Genomic DNA, 25,447 nt, shown 5'->3' with positions numbered 1-25,447 from the left:
AAACACAATAGTACGTCACACTATATATAGCCAGTGACTAAATCTGAAATTTTCATCACCGATTTGGCTTCAAACAATACAGGTCTCCTTCATACACTCTGGCCATTGTGTCTATCACTTCCATGAATCATAGGTGCCAAGCAAGCTAGGTCAAAGGTCAAGTGGAAGGTCAGTCTTATTTTGCCTCACTGCCACAAATAGAACTTCCTTCACTACGCAGCATAATACCAACATGCCAACACCCCCTATGGGCAAGCAGGGCAAAGCCCGGGCAGTTAAATGTCATTAACTCATAGCTTGTCAGATTCAGGAAAAGAAGCAAACCTTTGATATAAGTCACACCTAATGGCAGTAAGAAAATGTAGTCCCACTGCTATTAACTGAGACTGAAACAAAACTGAGAGCAACAGCCTGCATATACATACAGTATTTGGCCACACCTGTTTTTCAGGGTTTGGGCTAGGCCCCTTATCTCCAGTGAAGGGCAATCTTAATGCTTCAGCATACCAAGACATTTTGGACAGTGCTATGCTTCCAACTTTGTGGCAACAGTTTGGGGATGGCCCTTTTCTATTCCAACATGGCACAAAACAAGGACTATAAAGATACAGTTTGATGAGTTCGGTGTGGAAGAACTTGACTGGCCCGCACAGAGTCCTGACCTCAACCCCATCGAGCACCTTTGGGATGAACTGGAACGGAAATTGTGAGCCAGGCCTTCTCGTCCAACACAGTGCCTGACCTCATAAATGCTCTACAGAATGAATGGGCACAAATTCCCACAGAAACACTCCAAAATCTTGTGGAAAGCCTTCCAAGAAGAGTGGAAGCTGTTATAGCTGCAAAAGGGGGACCAACTCCATATTAAAGTATATGTATTTGAATACAATGTCATTACAATGTAATGATCAGGCGTCCGAATACTTATATATCCATATAGTGTACATACATACAGTGATAACTGAATTTTTTTATTGTTCACTAAAGAGGTAATGTTTTTTTTTCTGTCAGAATTTTTAAGTTTTCCAGTACCTTTATTTCAGGTTCATTGACATGATTAAAACCACTCCATTTTTGCCTTAAAAGATTTCATGGAATAAACCACTGATGCCCCTCTTACTCGGTGGCATGTTTCATATGTTTGTTTTATGTAAAGAGCATTAACGTTGATACCGGGGCTCAGTGACACAGGTTAAAGGTATCGGGGAGGCCTGGTTCAATAAGGTATCATATTATTCTGTTCCAACATGGTTACAGGGTATCTGTTACCATTTTTAGAATGACAGATGGAGTAATACATTACCCAGGCAGGGGAAGCCCTGTATGGCCATCTATTTGCTGAAGCCCCCCTGCCGTCTCGTGAAAACGACTAAAAATAACCTGCCACGTCGCTTCTATTGTGTATTGCAGCTAAAGGGAATCCGCAAAGCAACGAGCGCAGGCAAAGTTTAGAAGCGTCTTGTAATTAAACAAGCTCCAGGCAATGCCTGATCTTTTACAACCCGCAAAGTCACTGAGCCATACAAATGAACAAAGACTACGGCCTACCTGCGGGCACCTCTTCCTGTGTCACAGTATCTGATGTACACAAAAACAATTTTCCATCTCTTTGTGCGGATGCCTTTCACGTGTTCAGTTCTTTTTTAACCCGGGACCAAAATGCCTTCAGATGGCACGGAAATAGGTTTTAATTTGCCCCCAAGGATCTAAACAAGCTGACATAGAATACACATCTGCTGCGCTTAGGTAAGCTGCCGTTGCTATGGTTACAAGCCAGGCTCACTAAACATGGGTTCTTCTGTGCCATTATTGTTAAGCTGCAAAAGAACCCAAATAAAGGGCAGAAGTCCCTCTGCCCACACACACATGATAACCTCTCACAAGCACAGCAACGCTGTGTCTATCTAGCCATCTGTCTAACCAACTATCTATCTATCTATCTATCTATCTATCCCTCTATCTATCTGTCTGTCTGACTGTCTGCATCTATACACAGAAGGACCAACCAAACACACACTGATGAATCAGAGGCAAAGAGGCATAACCACTGTGAATTGTAAAGGACAAAGTGATGATTTATGATCATGATACGACAGTCCAGCTGGAGCGGCATCCATGTGTAGCCACATTTGAGGGATAATGCTCCCGGCACTCTGATAGCCCTGGCACAATCCTCCCACTCAAGCAATTACATTATGCTACGCCATGAGCTAGCCTGCTGTGCACTTGAGCGGAATCATGGATGCTTAGGAACACAACAATGGACACAACGGCAGATCAATAAAGCTTTGCCGATCAGCCATGTCGTGGAAACCTTCACACCCTGCAGGTTTCTGTTCACTGAAGAAAGCTGGGAATTTAAGGGTTAAATGAAATTATGGGAAGCTCTAATCTGGTGTCTCTTAATCCTACTCTACATTTTTTTATGGAAAACAGAGAAAAAACAAGTATGTGTTCTCTATTGAAAATGAAGCAGCTTGGTAAAGATGTCTGCCTTCCTAATGCCATGCACCTTTACCTTGCTCCTTCTGGCAAAGGAAATTATGCTGACTATGACCTACACCCTCTAAAGGCCATATGATACACGAAACAGTAGAAATCCATACAAATTTGTTTTGACAGAACATAAAGGTCCATGTACCACTTTACCGAAATGCAAGGACATCACCGTTACAATCTGTAAGTATATGAGACTGAAGGGATCACAATTTGATCATGACATGACAAAACACAGGTTCTGTATTCAGTTCAGGGCAGGAGGACTTCCAGTCCTGACTGGTACAGTAGATCTAACTAGAATTATGATTGTTGTAAAGCTCTACACTGTATCAATATGTGTGTACATTGCAATGGGGGTGCTAGGTGTGAACTGTTTGCTGTTATTTAAATTAGATTTTGAGCTTTATTCCAATAGCATAAAACTGGGACATTCTCATGGAATGGAAGTGGAAGAAGTGAGACAGAGAGAGAGAGCTCTTTCACAGCATGTTAATGACAATGAAATTAATGTTCATCAAATAGATTACACTGTGTAATTCAAACCATTAAACAATGATTCCCATTTCAAAACGCAGTTTAGATTTAAATTAAATCGATTTTATGTGCGTTTTTGACAGCAATTTAAGTCAAAGAAATCCAAATTCTTGTCATAATTAATATTCAAGCTAATATAGCTATGACTGCCTGCAACACACTGGAAGCAGAACCTGACCAGGGTGATCATGAATGGGGAGGCTTGCTGTGCTGTCTGAAGACACGACTAAAAAGAAAGTGTGGCCACCCCTGGCCTACAGTATCTTCCCAACTCTTGCCCAGGCAAATAAATCACACAGACAGCAGTTACTCAACAGTTTTGTATGCTCTCACTACAGCTAATGAGCCGCTCTGCACTGCGTTCAGCGGACCCCTTAGTGAAGAGCAGATATTATGGCCTAACTTACCCTGAAAGATGAGAACATATGCATTTTTAAGGGGCTTGCTTTGTTTCACCTTTGAGTAATAAATATTTAAACATTGCTATAGATGACACAAAATTCCAGGCACCATAAGCTTTTGAAACACCTACAGGCACACACATCTGGAGATTACCTGGCGATCTTTTTTGCTCTGACACAACTTAGGCCTACATGACCAAAATGCACTGTGCTCTTTTCTTATCTTTTTGAGAATATTTATATTGAAACACTTGTCAGCATGCTTATGTAACAATGTGGTGTAAGACTTTCGTAGAAAATTAAGTGAAGGACAAAGCACAGTGGTGTTAGGCAGAATCTAAACCTGAGTTTAAATCATATATTCCTTTATCATCAAAAGAGTTGTGTTTTGCATCCACAAATTATAAATGTATATAAATATATAGTGTTTAGGTGAATCCAGGAGGTTTTTGGGCTGTACTTTAATAAATATTTAGTGAAGAATAAATGCACATGGTGTTTTAACATCAGCTCATTAATCTCTTTACCAACAAATCATGCCGAGACACTACAGAATGTATCAAAGGCGTATTGGCCATGTGGTCCCCCAATGGTTTCCACATCACCACGCCAGCTCAGGTGTGTGGTATAGCAGAGAGGAAAAACCCAGGGAGGACTCACCAGGACTCTGCCTGTCAACGTCTGCGCCGATATCATGACCCCCGCCCAGTCTTTGACAGACGTCATCCAGCCCACTTCGCTGGCCGGGGCCTCGGGCTCTTTCTCGTCAGGGTTCTTGGCTGCCCCATCTGCCTGACTACTTCCAAGGTTGTTCACCTTCTGTACTTCCTGCAAAAGAGTGAGAGAGAGAGAGAGGGACAGAGAGAAAACGTCATTGAAGACACTGGCAGGGACACACCTGGACTTACAAACACTGAACTACGTCGCCTCACATGCCGTGTGACTCTTCACGTGGACGTGGCTTGTGAGTCGGACACGGTCTCGCCGAGGTGACCCGCTTCACAGAGACTCTGCATAAAAGCGGCAGACGCAGGGCTAGTTTGCGGAAAGCAGCGATTCAAATGCCTCCATGGCAGCCTCAGACTTCCTGAAGCACGCTCTCTGGTGTGTATGCGTGTGGGCCGTCAGCTGGGACCAACATGATTCATTGCACAGGAAATCAACGCGGGATCCAAAGGTCACGTCTGCCCTGCTTACAAAACGCTTCCCTGTCAGGTGGGTGGCAGAGGTGAGCTTCTTCTCCCATCGCCCTAAACCTTGACGGTCCACTTATCTCATCAAATAAATTCCCATATCTGCTGACCATATGACTGGGTCTGCTTGATATCATTTCTCTAGGTTTCTGTTCAGGCTGCGAGGTCAGAGAAGAGACAGAACGTCCCCGGAGGAGAGGAGGGGTGAACGGCAGCAACGTGGCAATTTTATGTATTGATGCAAGCTTCTCTTTTGTCATGGCTGAGGACTCGGTTAGGTCAAGTTGTTGCGTTCTCTACGTGGGCTGCAATCATAACAAAAAAAAATCACATTTCTGTTCATTGTTTCGCCGAGTTGCCACAGAAATGCATGAGACACTGCATAATGTGCAAATGGAAGCAATGCGACAGAAGGCCGATATCTCGTTTTGCTACAGCGTGCTCTCAACAGACATCAATTTAATTTATAAATTAAGTGGATGCTAAATACCTGGAATAACAGAGGCAATTTAGCTTTGTATAAACTTCATTTTTGACAGCTCACTCGTGGCAAGGTGGACTATGAAGGATACAACATGAAGGATATGGAATATGGACATGTATATCAATGTGTTACATATGACAATCACATAAACATTAAACCAGCAAATGTATTTCTGGATCTCCAGAAATACATTTGTGAGAAAAATATTGCTTACTTTAATTGTGCTATCTATAAGATTTTCACAAAAATTTGAACTACAGTACGGCCTACAATCATTCTAACTGGAAACAGCTGGCATTTTGATAATTGGGTTCTTCATGTAACCGAAACAGTTCTTATGCAAAAAGTTTGTGTTGCTGACTGGCGAGAGAACTCGTTGTCTGAAGAACCTACAGCTGCATTAATTATTCATTTGAGTCAGGTAAAACAAAGACACCCTGCCAAATATCACCCTTCACCCTTCAAAAGGTCTCTTCTTCGCTCCTCTCCTGCCACATTGCAGACGTGGTTTCTACCAGTTACATGGTTCGCATACAGGATTCCATGCACGGCGCTCGCGACGTGCAAGGGAGGATCTTATTTCATTCTGATTGGATATCCTGCTTCAAAGAACTCCTGGCATGTAACTATGTAACATGTGCTCAGCCTCAGTTTGGAAATAAATCCCGGGAAGGGGCTGGGGCCGCACCAGGCAGATAGAGCTCAACACTACAGAGGACATGAATGAAAGCAGCCTGCGTAACGGCAGTCAGACCTACGGGGGGAAACTCTGGAACAACGGAGGAGCTTCGATTAAAGCATCAGCTACGCTATGAAGGCGTCTGCGTGCTCACAAGGGGGAATTCTCCATTCACTAGTAATGGGAATACTAAAACACACGTACAACCACAATGTACCCCCATTGTTTTTCGGCATTTCCAAGAACGCAGTTCAATGAAGCACCGCTCAAACCAATGAATTCCTGAATATGAATACAAATATGAAACTATTATGTAATATTTTATAAATCTTTCAGGTATGTCCGTAAGGCTCAAATTACATAAAATGTGCTGTTAACAGCCCATAACGTCACCCATCTAAGAAGTATTATATCTTGCTTTCCAGAGCCATTTCATCACATTGGAAAGAATGTTTTTTCCCCCCAAAATCAAGAATGTATCTGAGGGAAAATGAATGAGCCACAATGACTGGGAGTAGTAACAACAACAGCAAAGGGACAAGTTTGAGAGGGGAGGCAGCATGGCCTTACAGTATGTGGGGAGAGAAGAGGGATAGTGAGATGCATCACAATACCCTATGAATTATTTATGGGGACCAAAACGGATGGCTGAACAGATCTCAGAGGACAACGTAAACAGGAATCATTTCCACTCCATTTCAGCGCGCACGGCGGAAAGTCTGTTCTCTGTCGGCACAAGACGGGAGCCGGCCACTCCGGCATGCCACGGGATACTCCGTCTGCTATTTTTACACCCCCCGATGTCAAACTGGGATTGAAGTTTCAAAACAGGCGCTGGGTAGACATGTCCTACATTACAGCACAAACACACAAGGGCCACGCGCTCGGTGTAAAGGGAAGACTCCTTCGCCGTAGCGCATTTCTCGCGCGCTTGAGTTCAACGTCATTGGAGGGAGTGGATTTGCAGTGTGACAGGGCTCTGACCTTCCACGTATTTCTGCATTTGACAATAATTTCTTCACTTCCAAAGGGCCGCTGTCGTTTCAGTGTTGTTCCTTAGTTTTCTTAACGTTTTGTTTTGTTTATAAGAAGAATGTGCCCAACGGAGCATTTCATCTGCAGGTGAAATATCTGAGCAGTGTTTATTTCAGTAAAAATAAATCTGTTTTACTGTTTTATTTCAGTCCCATACACACACATGCACACTTCAAAAGGACATACTTCACATTCCACTTCTCTCCTTTGTTTGGAATTTGTGTTGAACAACCTCACTCAGTTACTGCAAGAAAACACATGACAATCTCTGTGAATAAATTAAAGATAATTTTACTGCCAAGAGCTAAGTGTGTGAGTAATGAAGATAAGCAAATAACAGCAAATGTTGAAATGGTGAAAAACCAGTCATAGTTCCCACGTGTTTGTGTTAAATGCATTGACAAACATTTCAGAACATGGCCGTTTTGTTTACATGCAACTCCATTACACTTTAATCTTAACAATTACTTAAAGTACTTAACGTACACCACTGAACCATATAATTTTAATAATTCATTTTTCATTTTTGGCATTAACGTCTACACATATATTTCTGCCACAAGTCGTATGAAGAAGCATACAAGGAAAAATTGGTTACTTTCCCTTAAAGATACTTTCGATTACAGTTTTATATTTGCAAATTATCTCTAGGTGTAACAGGAACAGTGTAATATCTAAAAAAACATTTATAATATACATTAAATCCATTTTTTTCTGATAATGATAATTTTTCATCAAGGAGATGTTGAACATATTGAAGTCTTTATACAACACCAGCCAAAACATTCTGACTTATTTATATATTATAATATAAATATAAAATGTGTGATTGGTTTTGCCTTTGTAAAGGCTTGACTATAACAGCCATCTTTTTCAGGTTCCATAAAAAAAACTGGCTTGGATTTGTCACGGTCGATGAGAACTCACTTACTTAAAAAGGACTGAACAAACTTGCCAAAACAATGTCCACGTCTACGACAGCAGTCATTGTGCTGAACATTAAACAAATAAAATGAGCTCTGAATTCATAAACAAAAATCATAATTGCCAAGTGGTCCACTCTCAGCTAAGGTGACATTTGGTTTGGACTGGTCTAGCGCCATCGCTCCATCGTTAAAAAATAGGTGCATTCATAAAACATATGAGGAGGAGCAATTGAGGGGTTCCACCCCGGCAGCTGAAGCCCACTGAAGTGTGCGTATGTGAACACACCCTGGGCTACCCATCTACCAGAAGTGCATTTGTTAATCCTGCCTGGTAGGGGTGCTCTTTTGTGAGCTGCACTTTACCCCTTTGATAGCAGGGAATTAAATCCACTTCATTAATCACCCATCTTAAAACACAGGGGAGAACAAATTGCACACCATTCATTTGAGTCTGTGGGATTACTCAATATTAGCAACGAAGCAAATTTGCACAGGTAAAAACAGTTCTGCACTTCTGTATTTCTGCAGAACCTGCACTTTTTTACACAATGCAACGCATTGCAGCTGTTGTTAAAAAAACAACATAGACAATATTCTGTTTTTCTGCAGTACTTATTCTTTAGAAATTACAGATTATACACAGTTAATTTAATAGGACGTTATTTTAATTTGGACATCACAAAAAAGGAGCAAAGCAGTGCTCATCTGCTTCAGGCATCCAGTATCAAAGTGCCAACAGGAACACTGTATAATATGAATGGCAGGGAGGATGCCAACGTGACTCAGCTAGGCAAACACAACTTGGCTTTACTGCAGCTGTTACTTTGACTTTCATTTTGTATCATTAGGGAATACTCTATTCCAGTGTGACTTTTATTTTTAACCATTACCAGGGAGACGAGAAACGAGTCAATCTGATAACAAGGCGCAGCAAACATATGGCCCTCTGTCACGGTAGGCCTGCCCCCTATAACTGAGTTTTCTGTTGGACTGTTGGTCGGGTTACACAATGAGGGAGTGTTACATCTCAAGGCAATGAGGTGGACTATGAGGAAAACTGTTGTGGCACAAGTTCTCACAGGATGTTGTAGGTAGTGTGAGTTGGGCATTTGAATGATATTTTAGGTTTGCTGGGATAAAGAACAGTAAGGAAACAGAAGCCTGGTTAATAGGTAGGAGAGACCTAATGATGTTGTGGCTTAAAGTATACTATTTTTGGATGTCTCTGTTAATATATAATGCATAAATGCTGGAGAAACATCAAGAAACATCTCTGGCACTTTATTTCTGTTTTAAAAATGCATATATCTAGGGTATATAGCACATGTGAAGTCTTTATATTTAAATGTGGCAAAAATGTAACCACACATATTGCTTTATTAGGAAAGACACAGCTTAGTTAATCAAAAACAAAATTGCGCTGTTGTTCTCAGTTACTGTTTCTGCCAATGCTAATGCACCATTTTAAAAATATGTTTGACATGAAATGAGTTTTGATAAGACTCCTAATGGATGGCTACATTACTGTTTATGAATTACCATAAACTGTGAAAGTCACTTTTGAAATCCAGTAACCAAGAAGCATAAAAAAAGAATTGACCATTCAACAGACTGGTATTCTGTAGGCAAAGCAACTGATTTCTGTAAATTAGCATGGTGACCTGAGTCATTATACATTTCAGCTGAACTGCTGTAAATAAAATATAAACTGCATATATACATTTGTGATTGAACATGCAAAGGACAAAATATCCAGAAAAATACATTAGCCTGACCACAGGATATCTGAAGAATAATCTTTTCATCATCAACTGGTTTTACTCTATAGAAATGCACTGTTATGTCCTAAATATGTGTAGCTTGTTACGCAACATATGTTCTGATGCAGCTGAAATTATTTGTATGAGCTGGAACTGTGTGCCTTTAATCATAATCACAAGTGAAATAAATTGTTAATAAACACAGAAGGCATTGAATCTAGGAGCCCATATATGGATTGAGGAACTAATCAATGACAGCAAAGATGACCCTGGCAATCAAACAATTACACAGACCATTCCTACAACTAAAAATGGACCCAGCAGGGAAAGACTAAGGTACAGACATTTGGACAACAATATATGCAGACACAAACTTAAAAAAAAGGGGAGACTTATTTAAATATGACCAGTGATTTCCTGCACCTGTTGCTTTTAGCTGGGTACAAAGGTCTCATCAATGTGCGACAAGCTGTCAATGTCACGGAAAGGTTACCGATCTATCTACAAAATCACATTAGCTTCAGGCTCTTTATATACAGAACTATTTTGAGTGCGGCTAGTCTAAAGAGGATTAGATGATTTGAGCATAGTGAAAAGAATAGATGACATCGACAATGTCAGATGAAGCCCTGTTGAGGCAGACGTGCTAGATGATTGGCTCCCAGTAAATAAGGCTCCTTTTTCAAGTAACCACCTTCATTCCTGAGGAGCCTGCTTTCAAAGGAGCCTTCAGCGTGAGACTGCCTTTATACACCATATCACAATAAAACACAATGATCAAATGAAACGGAGTACAGTGACATAAAGACCAGAAAGACTGGTATATTTTGAGCAGAATATCCTGTAAGAAGCCTCTGTGAACAAACAACTGCCAGTTACTAGGCTGTGCATTAGCGCCACTGCCATACGGGACCATACTAGCTTAACGTACCACTGCTTTCTAGAGAATTTCATTCATACCACAGAAACCATTCATGGTCAATTTTAAGCTCCAGTGGTTTAAAGCTAAATATAAACTTCCTGTAGTAATGTAAGACGCACAAAGGGAAGGCTGCAATCTCCCAACTAAATGGGTTTTATTATTGAGTGTTTTCAAGAAATAGCCAGAAAATGGCCTGAATGAAAGTGCATTGTAAATAGAATTGAAGGAGAGGCTTTCTTGCAGAAAAGCCAGTCACCGGAGGGTAAGTGTATCAGGAGCTCCAGTGTTCCACGTTGTGATCTCCCATCTTCCGGCACCACGGCACTTTTCAAAGGGGGGATGACAAGGGGAAGAAGGGGCCCCCTGGTGTGTTACGGTGACATTAAGAAGCAGGTAAAATTCCCCACATAAAATGTGAAGGTAATTTCACATCAATCAGAGGTAAAGGTCGGCTGACTTCTGGGTGGAACGCTAGTTAGTGCATAAAGTGGAGCTAAATGTCACCTATCACCCCAATAGATGGACACCGCAAAGATTTAATGGTCTAAACCTGACCTAAGAATGACATTATTAATTAATTATGAGGTCATTCAATGGAACATATATAAAAGGTGCATTGAGTAACCTTTTTTCAGTTTTCTATGGACGAAAGGCAATAATGTCTTCCCTGTGATCTAATCTGATTATCCATTCATGAGAGCTGCAGCTTGCACAATGCAAATAATTTACACATGTCAAAATTTACTGTCCTTTACCAAATGTGTAAGTATGGTCATACATTTTTCTCAAAAATTAAGCTACTTACATACTTTATCATAAAAAAGCACCTTTTCCAATGGGCCATACATACAGTATATAGCAGCAAACACATTTTTAGACAGACTTCTAGAAAAACAAGTTACTTAATGTAATTTCATATAAACAAGTGACCTGGTTCCCAGATTCAATTTCAGATTTTTATTTATTTTTATTGGTTACAAATATTGGCACTATATCTTTCTCCCACTCTATAATACTCATTTATGTTGATTTCAGTCATTACCAATCAGATTATGTTTAGGAAACAAAAATGTAACACTGCCTTAAAATCAGCCTTCAAAGTAAAGGACTAGTGCATCACAGCTGAATCTGAATTTCAGAGAAAAAGTCTACACACTTCACAAGAAATATACTTCAGGTGGGCTGTCGGTTTAATGTTTACACAAAAGAATAGATAACATTGAGGTCCATTAAGAAATATGAGTACCAATTGCTTTAATGTTGAATTAAATTTCAATGTGTCTAAATATTGAGCTCTCGTTGGTATATATATATATATTTTTTTGTCTCAGCTCTATAGTCCTGCCTTATTTGGAAAATTCCCGTGAGCATTCTTAGCAACTATACTACATATGAGAGTTTAATTGTAACCCACACAATTCAAAAGCACATTTCAGTTAGCTGAGTGGTTCAAGATGGACATGAATTAACCTGCATGACAGATCACAGAGACGTCCAGCACTGCTCTTCGAAAAAAGTGTTGAAAAATACATTTTCTAAGTAGTCTCTCATATTTGAAAATGCTGTCCAGCTGAGACCAGTATCATCATATTATCTTCTTTCATTTTAAAATTTATAGAAGGAAACTGCAAGTGGATCGAAAAGGTTCTTATTTTGAATGCTAGTATCATTATAGAGCCATTGGCAACCGACTGCTAGTGGAGTCTCCTGCATCCTTTGTCTGTTCCTGATGTCTCCGGCCCCACACATGCCAGCAACATCTCTGTAGATGCATGGCTCCATTTTCTATTAGCAAACGGGATTTCATTTCAAGGGCAGAGCAAAACAAATGGGAGCCTTTAGGGTATGATTGATTTTCATTTCTTTCGGGCGAGACCTGCGTCAGCTTCGGTTGCCTTACCCATGAATCAGGAAGTAATAGCACGGTTCAGACTGCCATCTCCAGACCATGAAGACATCGCAGCTGGAGTGCCGTTTCCTTAAAGGAGAACCCTGGGCTCCAAAAATGAAAATGACATGTATCTTGTACTTACACATACAACCAGGCATTCCAAACCACACCCTGTAAGCCTAGAACCTGACCCTTGTCCTCCAAGCTGTGACACAAATGGCCTTGCCACCAGCCAGACTTTTTCATTGCAGTGTACAGAGAAATACAAACTGCTGACAGAAGAAGGCTCCTGAAGGGGCTCATCTTCAAAGCAGGCTGCAACGCCCAACTGCCCAGGCGGCCGGGGTTTCTTCATCTCACCATTCTCGGCCATGTTTAGATTTGTAAGGTGCCTGCAAGTTTCCCAGCTGACATCAGTGGAGTAGCAGCTCACTTCACTGTGATGCGCTGTGTCACTAGTAAGACAAGTCTATTGTACAACTGGCAAAAAAAAACAGGACTGCGTAATTACATTATACATAGCTCTCTGATCACTTGAAGAGAAGAAGAATTATGCATAAAAGCTTCTCTTGGGCAAATCTATGTGCAATTGCACATGGTGGCAATGCAATTACTTATTATTGAGGAATTGAGCAGAAAGCAAGGCAATTAAAAACGAAAATAGAGATGACGCTATCAAGTCCTTGCAAGGATGGATGACCATCTGAAAGAACAAATCTTGCTTTTCAATCAATTTCTAAAGAATACACAGACCTTACATTGATATAATCATACAATGTGTTTCTACATAATTCTTGGTGTCTAAAAGGATCAGAGAACTATCCTCATTTCCCTTGTCGTCATTGTCATCCTTCTCTCATGTCCTGTTCATCTGACAGCTCTACAGCTAAATAAGCCGTATGAAAAGGCTTTAGGTTGCCATGGCTGCACTGACATGGGTAGCTTTTTGTTGTCATTCCTGAAAAGTGACACGTTTTTGAGACAGGGGTTTTTGTCAGGACAGTGACGCCCCTGAAAAATCGGCGCTGCTTTGAAGGAAAGACGCTCGCCATGCCGCCCACGGCCCGGAGCATGTTCCTTTTTCCAGAGAAGCGCGCTGATCGCACTCCCACTCTGCAGCTGCCGAGAGTGAAATGTAAAACACAACACCGCTCCTCAGCTGCGGTTTTAGGCAAGAGCACTCCATCGTGCTCTCAGAGCTCCAGTGCCAACACAAAGCCCAGCTGCAGGGAGGCTGGGTCAGGCCCCAGTGTATGCGCTGACATGCCCTCCCCCCCAACCCCCCCAGACCGCGTAGCGCTCTGCAAACAGTGTTTACCATGGGCCCCAGGAAGAGAGGAGCCGAGTGCTGCCGCCATAATCCAAATCATACTGTTTCTCACTGCAAATGTCAGTGAATCCATTCAATGATTGCCATATTAAGGCCCACGCTAATTATGCATCTGTTTCTGTTGATATGATTCTCGACCTCTCCGCTGTTGGTGTTATTTTCTCAGGACCTGATTAATATTGACCTCCCTTGGACAACATTATTATGATGTCAATAATTAGCTAATAGGTGCAAGAACGACTCAATCTGCATGTCTCCTTTACCGTTTTTGCTAATGCTAATGACCAGCCGGTCAATATATATCTTCTTCCTGGGTTTATTTAGAGTCACCGCAACACATTCAAACAATATTATGACCTATCTTAGGTCACGTTGAACAGAATAATACCTTGTACCAATGAACATGTGTTATATGAACCTAAAATGTTGCTTCATGATGAACCTTTTATATTGGCAAAAGATTTTCTGATTGCTCAGCTTTCTATGGAAAATGTACGTCTGCACCCACGAGGACCTCGAACAGCATGTAAGCACAGTTTTGTGAGTATATGTGTGCGTGTACATGCCTATGTACTAAGACATGCATAAGTGAACACTGCAATAGAAGAGCCTTACCATGATCAAATGAACAGGGATTAAGGTGAGAGAACAGTGGGTGCTCTTGAAGGATGTCTAATTGGCTCCCTGCTGTTGTCCTTCAGTCAGTAATAACCTTGTTCAAAACTCTGGGCTGAAAAAAGCATTCCATATCAATTTTTAATCTGAGCAGTGGCAAAGTTCAAAGATAAATGAATGGCTGGGATATCTGGCATCTCTGCCCAATTAATTCTGGTAAACTTTCCTCATAAATCAACATAAATATCACTGGCCAAAAAAACAAAGGAAACTGCCAATATGAAAATGGGCTCTATCTATTTTGGGCAGCTTTTTATGACTTGCTAATAAATGCAATATCAATATATGAGAAAATTGTTCATTTCTGCTGTCCAAAATGAGAAAACTCCTAATTCGTTTCATCAAGGGATATGAGACTTGAACCAAACAATTCACATAATACATTTGTTTCATAAAATACATTGTTGACTATTCAGTTTGTGTGGTACTGTATCCCACATGCATGTTGTTGAATGGAATATGAAAAATCACATTGAAAGCACACAGCTCACTCTCAGTCTAGCTCTCAGTGTTTCACTCTATGCACCATGGTGTTTCTCTCCAAAATGTGGGAGGGCATATTTAATGTAGCAGGTTTAATATCACTGCAATACAGCCTTTACTATTGGATATTTGTACAAATGCAGCCATCAGGCTGGAAGATTTTTGAAAAGTTGCATGAGAAAAGCTATCCTTTTTTTCAAATATAATATACTTTAAGCAAATGAAGTTTAATTTTTCAAAGCACACTACAGGAATACAAAAAGCACAGAAACATGCCATTTAAAAGCCAGCCATCTGTTCACCAGTAATTCATTCAGCAGATAAAAATGAGTATGCTTACTTCAGGTTCAGCCAACCAAACACTCATCGGGTTATTCAATGAATTTCCATACACTCCAGGCAACAGAAAGAGGCAAAACCACAACTCTTTGAGGTGAAACATTGGATGGAGGCATTGCTTCCATCTCTCTTCCATGATGTCAGAGTGTATTTAAATGGGAAATGAATCTGCTTCCAGAACCGAGTTGACAATATTTAACTTAATTTGTTTTGAAGTCTTAATTATGACACCACAGTCTAGTCTTGATTACTTAGTCTTCTTGATGTTATTTTTGCAGTATGATTGCCTATGGCTGTTGTCCTTCTGCTGTGCTTTTCTACAGCAGTGCCTCACTTCTCTGGTGAAATAACAAGGACTGCACTTTAAATATGAAATGCTCTAAGCACAACAGCCAATGGTGTTGACACTGTGTAGTTCTGGATACTAAACAGAGCTGTAACTCTCAATAGAATAACTTTAAAAAGTGTGATTCGCCTCTCTTTCCCCATCTGCTTTCTCAATCAATCATCGGAGAGCCTTTTTGTACCCTATCCCATCTGCCCTGTCATAAATCAACAGTGTAATTCAAAATTACAGTGCATTTGTCTATAGCCTGTAAGAGGATTAAGCACAATAGAGATCTCCCGCTGCACGAGGTGTTCTGTTCAACCTTACCAGAATGCACTTTGTTTTTGGCAAATGATTCCTGATTTTTAAGTGAGGGCATTTTTTTTATTCTTTTAAACAAGATGAATTTGTGTAAAACTGTTGTGAATGTTGTGTAAAAAACAAACATGAAAAAACAGTAGTTCCTTAATGCTTTTACTCAGCATTAAGGGCAAGGCATACCACAGTTAAATTGATACCAACCCCCAGATTCAACATGCTTCCATATGCCTATTTTGAGATCAGAACATTGCAGTTTCTGCAACACAATAACAGATCAGTCCTCCAATTTACAAGTGTGGTTAGCTCTCAATATCAGGAGTACACAGCAGGTTAAGATATCAAAAATATTACAGGATGATGGCTATGTGTTCTGCTATGTGATATGGAAACTGGAGACAAAGCTACTCTGACAAAAAAAGAAAAAAACAACATCCACATCCACATAGGTGAAATACTGAAGTGTTGTCATTGTGCTGTTAAAGCACCAGAGTACTGTGTACAAAGTATGTACAGACCACTCTACACAAAATGCGTACAAATCTCTCATGAGGTCAAATTCAGTGGCAATGCAGAGGATATGTGACTTCAGTGACACTCATGTGCATCTGGGTGCTAATATGCATAATAACACAAGCATGAGAACAGTCAGTTCCAGTCCGCAATGCTTTTGAACATGTGACCATAGGCAACACACAGAATAGAGCAGCTACTTTAGAATACTGGACAGAGATAAGTGCTATAAATTTATTTGCTGCATAAAATCTTCCCTTTGATTGAGTAAAGTATGCTTTTTTTAAGGATGATGACACTGATTATCAATCTCAGCCACTTCAACATTTTGCAAAAGCAGAGCACTTAAATAGCTAAATTAACAGCTTTTCTTATAATGCAGCTCTGCTTTCATAAAATAAATGGGTGAACAATTTTGTAACAGCACTTCATTTGCAATCTTTAAATCAGCAGAAGTTTCTGGCAGGCATTATGCAAATAGCGATTCAGATGACTTCTAAGGTATATGAGCAGACTGCTGGTGTTCAATAATTTGCTCTAAAATGGAGACCTGTTTCAATCAGAGCACTGTAGGTTAACTCAGGCACAAACAAAATCAAACCAAGGAAATATTTTACCTTTTAACAGGTCTATAATTACAATGCACCCATTACATAAGGCTCAAGTATAGTGAGGCTTCTATTGAAAAAGACATTGCACATTGTGACTGTTGAGACATGTATTTACAGTCATTAAATACTGTTCCTCGGTGATTCAACAGATATGTATTATATACTATGGCTGCAAGTTAACACTGATGATGGTTATTGATTTACCAGAATGTTCATCCCTCTTAAATTTTTTTAAAGAAAGAAAAACTTTGGTGGCCTTGACTAACACAATTGTTCTGAGCTCTGACAAATTATTGCAGTTGGGTGAAGGGGAAAAAAAGGCCATTTGAGCCACACTGCACATTGTGTCACCTGTTTCAGTGGGCTTTTGTGCTGTAGAGGGGAGGCAAAAGTGCTTCTAATTGAAATGGACAGAATGTCTGTCGCTATGTGAAGTAGTAGGATACAGTACAAGGCTATAGATTCGATTAAAATCAGAGACAAGTTGTCAAAAGGGATTTATTTATTCTTTGCCTATGGGGATCTGCTGATGGAGTATACCTTTTTTTAGAGTGGGAGACTGAAAATTCTTGAGTGTAAAGTTGAGAGGAGGATAAAAGTTGATCACGGTCTATGGGCTCCCACATTGTTTTCTACTCAAAGAACATACGGTTCCTTTGATGTGTTGATCAAAATGCAATTTACATTAACAGACACTTGATACTCGAGGCTAATAATTAGTTACCATTCATGTTTAAGTGTATTGAGACATATTCATGCTTAGTTTCTAACTCTTTTTTGAAGGTCTAGAGTATGACCTCCATATTAATTCGAACAATATTGGCTTCCATAAAGCTTGTGACTGAAAGGTCTAGAGAAAAAAATGCCTGTGGCTTTACTGGAAACAGGCTCATGTTTTCTTCTGTCACGCACACTAAACTGACTACCTTACATTTTTCCCCATTCTATCTCATGTCTAACATTTTCCTCTACAAAGCATCCCTTTAGGAAGGGGCGGTTTGCCATTTGATATCATAATAAACAGCCAAAATCATCCAGAGCATTGACCTATCCCAATTTTTGTGAGGATATTTCCATTTAGATTAAATCAGAAAGGTCCTTGAAAAACAAACTTATACCAAGAAGTAACATTTTGTGTGCAATTTGTCACTAAAGAGTCACCTTCAGACCTCCTTTTTATTGACTGATTGGCTCATAATTCATTATCACCTATCCAATCACAATCAGAATTGCTCAAAGTACATCCCAGTCACAGATTTTTGACTGTAACTCAGACAAGTGACAAGGTATGCAAGACAGTTGCCTGCTGGTTAAAACTCCCTTTGATGCCATGCGGCACTGAGAGATTATCTTTCCTCCACAGAACGCAGTCATTTAATTGGAGGTTCAGACACTGGTAAAGGGAGACAGTGCTGCCAGTCCTTTTGTTCACGGTGTTTATCCTTCAGCATATAAAACTGGATCTTCACATCCCAGCTGGAAAAAGGAAGCCCTACTTTTTCTGTATCATATACTGAAGATAGGTGGCAGTATTATTAGTCAAATGAAAATGACAAAAAAGCTAAAAAAAATCTTCCGTTTGTCAAACATGCACAGCACACAATTTGTTTTAAAATGCCTTTAACTAAATATGGTTTCAGACCATTAAATGTATCCTTGCTATTATGCAAAGCACAAGAGCACCGTAACTACATCTATTATTATTTGAAAAGGTCACAAGTTGAAGCTAAGGTTGTACCGGATTACATTAAACTGAAAGTTACGCTGATGGTAAGATAAGCTTCAGCAGAAGGTTGAAGTATGCTCATGTCATGGGTCTGAGTTCATGATATTATGCAGTATATTAATATTCACACAAGGATATTTATAAAGAACACAACACTGGCAGCTATGCAAAAATGATTATCACTCCCCCTGATGGAAAGATAAACATCAGTACCGTTGTATACTATTTACAGTGTGGCTTTGCGCCGTGCTGTATTATTTTCCTGATGAAACTGCATGGCTTTGTGACTATACACACTCATTTTATCTAATGACTGATACTACAATATAGCTTACAAATTACACACATTTATGGTACCACCAGTATTTTATCTTCTTTCTCAATGTAGTATTAAAAATCACCCACATTAAATACTGGAAAGCACATAAAAAATTGAGCATCAATATTCATATTTCCTATAGTTGTTTATCATTGAAAAGTAGGCATGAGATAACACATCATAATGTCAAATTTTGCAGACTCAGAAAATGAAAAAATAAAATCAAATTTCCACATGTATTGGATTAAAACTGGCTAGAAATACACTTTTTAACCAAAAATCATTTCAGTGGATTTTTTTTTTTTTTTTTTTGGTTTTTTTCTTCTGTCCATTACTCCTCAGCAGTTCAGTGACAAAGATTATTTGGTTGGTTACAGGAACATTACTATAATGTTACTATACGTTAAATTTAGTCTGTCTTCTTACTTGTAGCTACCTTAAAAACAGCCAATTATTGATCCGCTTTGAAAAAGCAATATGGCACTCAAACCAGTGGCAGTTCGTTACCATTGGCACAGCGAGGGGTTTGATAATTGAATAAAGGAAAGAAAAAGAGAAGAACTTGTTCAACCAATTCATTTTCCTATCTCCACTATCTCTCTGGGCAGGGCCGGCTAAAGGCATAGGCCACACAGGCGGTCGCCCAGAACGCCACCTTCTGGTGGGCGCCGGTCGCCCTCAAAGGAAAAATAAAAAATAAAAAATAAATGGCGCCCTTCCTCATTTTCTGCCTTGAGGTAACAAATGAACAAATGAAGAAAGAAATACACTTTGCACCCCTATTTCTCACAATTTTTCATCTGCCCTGGCCTGCACTTGTACTGCGCGCACTGAAAGTGGGGGATGGGTTACCGTCTGATGCGCATCACAGACAACCCAAGTCGGGGACGCAAGAAGTGCCAGAGATTGCTAGACTGACTGACTGATGGACAGATGTCAAGAAGCAGATATCTAGTTTCACATTTTATTTCATAATGAAAAGGTTCAAGCCTTCAGGTGCAAGGAAGAAAAAGGGGAAAAGAGGAGGAAAAGAAAGCCCAATATAGAGGTATGTCATCTTATGTTAACATTCAAATGCCATTTTGTGTGTAGACGTTTCATTTGTAATAGCTAGCTAGCTAAGTAGCAATAAAGCTAATGCTAGATAATGATGCTACAATAACTGCTAGACTCAGATACAGGCATATATATATATATATATATATATATATATATATACAAGTATATGAATCTGAATGGCAAGCCAGTAGCTAGCTATCTGGATAACTGCTCCTTCCTAGAACGTAAGGCATGGTGCTGAAATTTCGCTGACCAAAAATCAGTAATAATGGCTAATGCTATATCCATAAAAACACAGATTTCAGAACCAAGTGCCAATGTCTTGGATGTTACTAACATGTAAAGGTAGTTGGTAATATTTAACAATTTATTCATTCTTTGATATGTGATTTGTTTGTTTGAGAAGTAATTTTAATTTATAAAAATAAAAATACATATTTTTGTCTTGAAACCATTGTGGTGTCTGATGTTTGTTGCCCATATTTTTACTTTAGAATGAGTGGGTGGTGATGAGGCAGTACTGGTGTGTGTGTGTGTGGAGGTGGGGGGTACCAAATCCTAATCTCTCCTAGGGTACCAAAATGGCTAGAGCCAGCACTGTCTCTGAGGATATTGTTCATTTCTTATCATGGAATGTATCATCGTGTGAGCTGAACATACTATTTCATGCCTACTGAAAAGTACAGTAAATAAGAATATAGCACGTCATTTGTGACATTATGTTGGATAAAAATGTCTGCATTTTTCAAAATGCATCAATACATAATAAAGTGTTACAGATCAATTAATAAACCTTGGGCAATGAGAATTATAAAACAGATACTACTGCAATGCAACACATAATACTGATTAAGTAATGGAAAAGCTAGCCGTCATCACCACAGCTAAGTCACTTCTAGCTCACAATGTTGAAAAACACTGCAGAAATTTCTGTTCTGCGAGCACGTTTCAATTTCCATTCATTTTTATATCTTGAGTCGCTATGCTCGCTTAGGTTTTCTAAATGTCTCAAAATTCGGTGCAACCCTTCATCCTTTTCAATTTGTACTGGCGTGTAATAATTCATGAAGTGAAGGAAGAATAAGTTATGTAGTAATTCTGCAGGAGAATCACCACACAGAGAAGCACTTTCACATTTCACCGACATTTCAGAGGTAAAAATGCCTGTCATGACACAGCTGACACCAAAATAAAGAATCGTTCAGAAAATTTCCACTGTGAATGAGTGGAAAAGGCCCACACAATAGGAACCCATAATGTTAGAAGAACAAAGTAAGGGAAATGATAGTCAAAAAGGTTTACTACCTTTGAGACTGTTTCACACTCTCAGTGAGGAGCCAGTTCCAAATGCATAACCACCACCAAATGCATAAGATCTGTTTACACAAAACCAGCTAATTCCAGAACAGAGAACCATTACAGTGAATTGCTGCAAACAATTCATCACTTTTATTTTTTAAATAAATATCTCTTTTATTAAATAAATGCAATGTAATCCCTGCCTAATTAGATGTACCAAATGTGATACTCAGCCTCATTAATAGTTCAAAAGGTAATTTCGTTTACATCTTACAGCGTTTCAAAGACTGAAACAGCTGTAGCCTCAATGAAGGTGCTACACTGTTTATAACTATGAACAGCAATAACTGCACGGACTGTAAAATCCGAATTAAAAATGCAAAACCAGAGCCTAATTGTTAAAATAGGTCACAAATCTAATGCTAATAGAAATCATTTTGTTTTTCAGATGGCTGGTGGCATTTGCATTTTTTAGCAGTTGAGTGACACATGTGATTCAGTCCAGACTCACACAAGTGTATTCCTTGTCAGAGGGCTGCCTCTATCCCTCACTGAACTGGCCGATTCCAATTTGTGCACAGCCGGGTGCAATTTAATCCAGCCCTACACACAAAATTTGTGACCACGTGTGAAAATAAGAGGATGCCAACAACTGGGATGACAGAGCCAATCTGTTTCAATCATGCTCGGCGGATTCCTATTCATCACGTGGCATTCATAAAGCCCGAATGATCTGAGGGCTTACGTAAAGGTATACCAGTCAAAACTGACTGAAAAGCAAAGCGCGGTGCATTTACTGAAGTGCGGATTTGCAGCAGGGTGAGCCGACCTGCTGATTTCCAAGAGAAGCCCCAAAGCCAGGCTCAGGGAGGGTTCTCCCAACGGAGGACGGGGGCGTTCACCCAGTGCATGGAACTGATCCCCCTGTCAGTCAGGGGGCAGCCAAAATCACGGGCCTCCTGACGGCCCCACCAGACCCTTCCCACATGCCGCCCACTTAGAGAGAAGAGGAAATGGGCTCATAGCTCGAGTCAGCCAAGATTGACGCAGGCCTCATTCACCTGGACAAAACCGCCCTGCTGCTCAAAGACAATGATCCGTGTCAAAAATGTTTGGGAAACGTGAATGCTAGGAAGCAGTTTGAAATGTAGTGCTTGTCACCAGGGATGCAAAAGAGAGAATTACTGTAAAGGGTGCCACTGATTTCCATGCCAGATTGTTTCCATAGTGTTTACAGTTCAGCAGAGGGAATCTTGCAGTCTAATCATGACGACTGCATTTTTACCTCACTTACACAGAGGTAATGCCTAGTTACAGTAGTAATAATAACAGCAAGTTTTATTTATAGAGCGCTTTTCCCACATCCACTGCACATATTTACTGTGAGAGTGTCTTCCTCCCCAAGCATATAATAGCTATCATTAATCAACCAATTGCACTGTAAGTTCTTTTTTGCCAGACTAGTTCATTAGCCTGGATGAACCATGGTCTTGGGGAAACCAATCAAAGGCCTACAAAAATGGGGTCAAGTGCCCAATATAGTCCGCTTACCCCTCCAGCGCACGTAACAAAAGGTTTGGCGCATCCACAAACAGAGGTAGAGGCAGAAAGGACAGTCTACAGATTATCGTCCTTCATCTTTGAAAAATGAAAAGCCCTATTTGTGACGTTAATCACATGCACAGACTGTGTGTTTTTTTTAATACAGCACTCACCACAGCCTAGACAATTGCATAAGGGAGATTTTCTCTTAAAATGAAATACTTTTCTTGTTGCTTAGCAACAGAGACCTGATTCGTATACTGTGTATGCGTGACTCTGCGTCTGTGTGTGGGTGTGATTCTGGGAAAAGGACAGGGAGAGAATGAGAAAGATAGAAAGAGAGACACAGACAGACAAACAGCAAGAACTGCACAGAAAAGCAGCAACACAATTTCTTTAGGAAGCCATGGGAAGAGAATAAAAGGAACAGGCTAGTATAACTTCAATAGATTGAAATTTGGTTACATGCTAACTAAGACAGTGTTACTGAGTTAAAGCTGGCTATATGCTATAGGCTACAGGCTATAGACCATATTACATTTTTTCTTATTCAACTCATGCAACACAATGAAAGTACCTCTACTTTGTTCAAGCAAATAAAATAGTCTATTCCCCAAAAGGTCATGTTTCAATGCCTGTTTCTATTTTGATCAGTTACAGTCAACATCGGTGCACCTGTCAACAGCCATATCACCCACTGTAAATGGCAAATAAGCACTCTGAAAACAGAAAGCTAAAACACTATTTTCATAGGGCAGCTAGAAAATGAAGTTCATGAAACTGTACCCACCCTACTACAAGCCTGTCAATGAACAATCAGCTCATTCAGCTGTCGCACTACTACCCATTAATGTGTCACAAGTTTGATAAGCATCATAATTATAATGTATGAAATCAAAATAACTGCTGCCTAAACGCTGGCCCCCACCCAGTGTGTTGACAGGTGTCTGCACAGGTGCAGGAGAAAGGTGTCACAACAAATTCCTGAGAGATCAAAATCACTTACCTCAAAGGCTGACGTCCAGACTCAGGGAAATTAGTCAGCACCTTGGGGAATGGCTCAACCAGTAATTAATGCAAAAGTGACTATTTCAGTTACTCTACTTACATGGTAAGGATCATGTATGTTTTAAGATGGCTGACTTTTACAGAATTGAAGCAATCCCTTCTTAGGCAGAACATTCTGGAGGCATATGATGGCGGGATCACTGTGAAGCTGAGATTGGAGGAGGGCACTGTCTTTACAAAATGGCTGCCACTGGCTCCCAAGTGGCTCAGACAGTTAAAGCACTCCTTCTGAGTCATTGCTGACTCCTATAGCTCAGACCAAGGTTTGAGTGTGAGCTGTGTCATTCACTCACAATGACTGAGAGCCCATAGGGGCAGAACACACGTGGTTTTGCTCCGCTGGGGTAGGGCGAAGTTTGTCAGCCAAGGTTCCCTTGTCTCACTGTTCTCGGTACTCTGAGACTTGACTATAAGTCTCTCAGATGGCACAAGGGAAATGAGCATATCCTCAGTTCATCACTTGCTGTCTTTGTATACAGTGGAGTTTGAGGTGTGAACAACAGTTTGCTGGGCTGCATCAGAGCATTGCATTCACTATGAACTGGTGTTCATGTGTGAGCGTAAAGGATGTCATGGCAGGATAAGCCTAATGTTAAATTAGCAATTCCAAAAAGGGGTGAAATTGGGGAAACTATGAAAATATGAAAATCAGAAGAAAATGGCAATCACTAACACCTGACTTAAATCACACTGAGAACCTCTGGACCACAGGAACCAACTGTGAGCTCAGGACTGCTGTAAACACCACATGGGACGTGCAACCACAGAAAAGCCTTCGGACCTTGTCTAACAGCACACCAAACAAGTGTAAAACAATTAGTAAGATAAAAGAAATTCTATAATCTAGAACTGATGGATGGTATCTTGTATGCTGTGATTATCTGTTTTTCTATGATATGTTTACTTCCAGCCAGTCGTTTTATACACTGAGTACATATGAACAACAAGAGTGAATATGATGTGAATCTAGCTCACACTGATACATGGTCCTGTTATGTGCAAACCAAGCTGTGATGTTCCTGTAGCTTCAGAGGAAAAACTGGCTCAGAGTGCAAAGAAAATTAGGAATGCCAAGTGTGACTCATTTAGTGTGAAGTGTGAATATTTTACTCTCCCTGCAAATATGCATCTGAAAAAGAGGATGATACACCAGATAAACAGTGTATCACTTATTAGAGGTCTGAAGATTTTTTCCACAGGAGCCCAATCCGAGGAGAGAGTCCTGAGCAATCTCGGTTAACCACCACTGTGCTGCTCATTTTAATCGAGCCAGAGTAATTCACCTGCGTGCTGCTTGTTATTCGTTGACTTCAAAATACCCCCTTCTATTTAGAACAAAGCAGTGACCTGACAGACTGAGGGGACTCTTGCATGCCTGAAAAAAAACATCATGCAGGGGGAGTAGGTAACCGGACACTCTGGTATGGGGAAGAGCTGGACCGGGGGCCGGATACTTGATGCCTCTGTCCAACAGTCGGTCACTCTGCCTAACCCTTTCCAACCACAAATCACA

At 40.2% G+C, this 25,447-nt stretch overlaps 1 protein-coding gene across 12 annotated transcripts in view; it reads right to left on the bottom strand.

Annotated features, from left to right (window-relative positions):
- Nucleotides 1–25,447, bottom strand: part of LOC118776356 (calcium-activated potassium channel subunit alpha-1) — a 198,286-nt gene that overhangs the window by 153,446 nt on the left and 19,393 nt on the right. For all 12 annotated transcript variants that reach the window (XM_036526673.1, XM_036526681.1, XM_036526698.1 and 9 more), the window contains exon 2: nt 4,095–4,262. In XM_036526673.1, the coding sequence (XP_036382566.1) occupies nt 4,095–4,262 (168 nt within the window). The remainder of the gene's footprint in view (nt 1–4,094; nt 4,263–25,447) is intronic.

Source organism: Megalops cyprinoides, chromosome 1 (genome assembly GCF_013368585.1).
Source record: "Megalops cyprinoides isolate fMegCyp1 chromosome 1, fMegCyp1.pri, whole genome shotgun sequence".
Taxonomy (NCBI): Eukaryota; Metazoa; Chordata; class Actinopteri; order Elopiformes; family Megalopidae; genus Megalops; species Megalops cyprinoides.
This window is presented reverse-complemented; position numbering and strand designations above follow the sequence as displayed.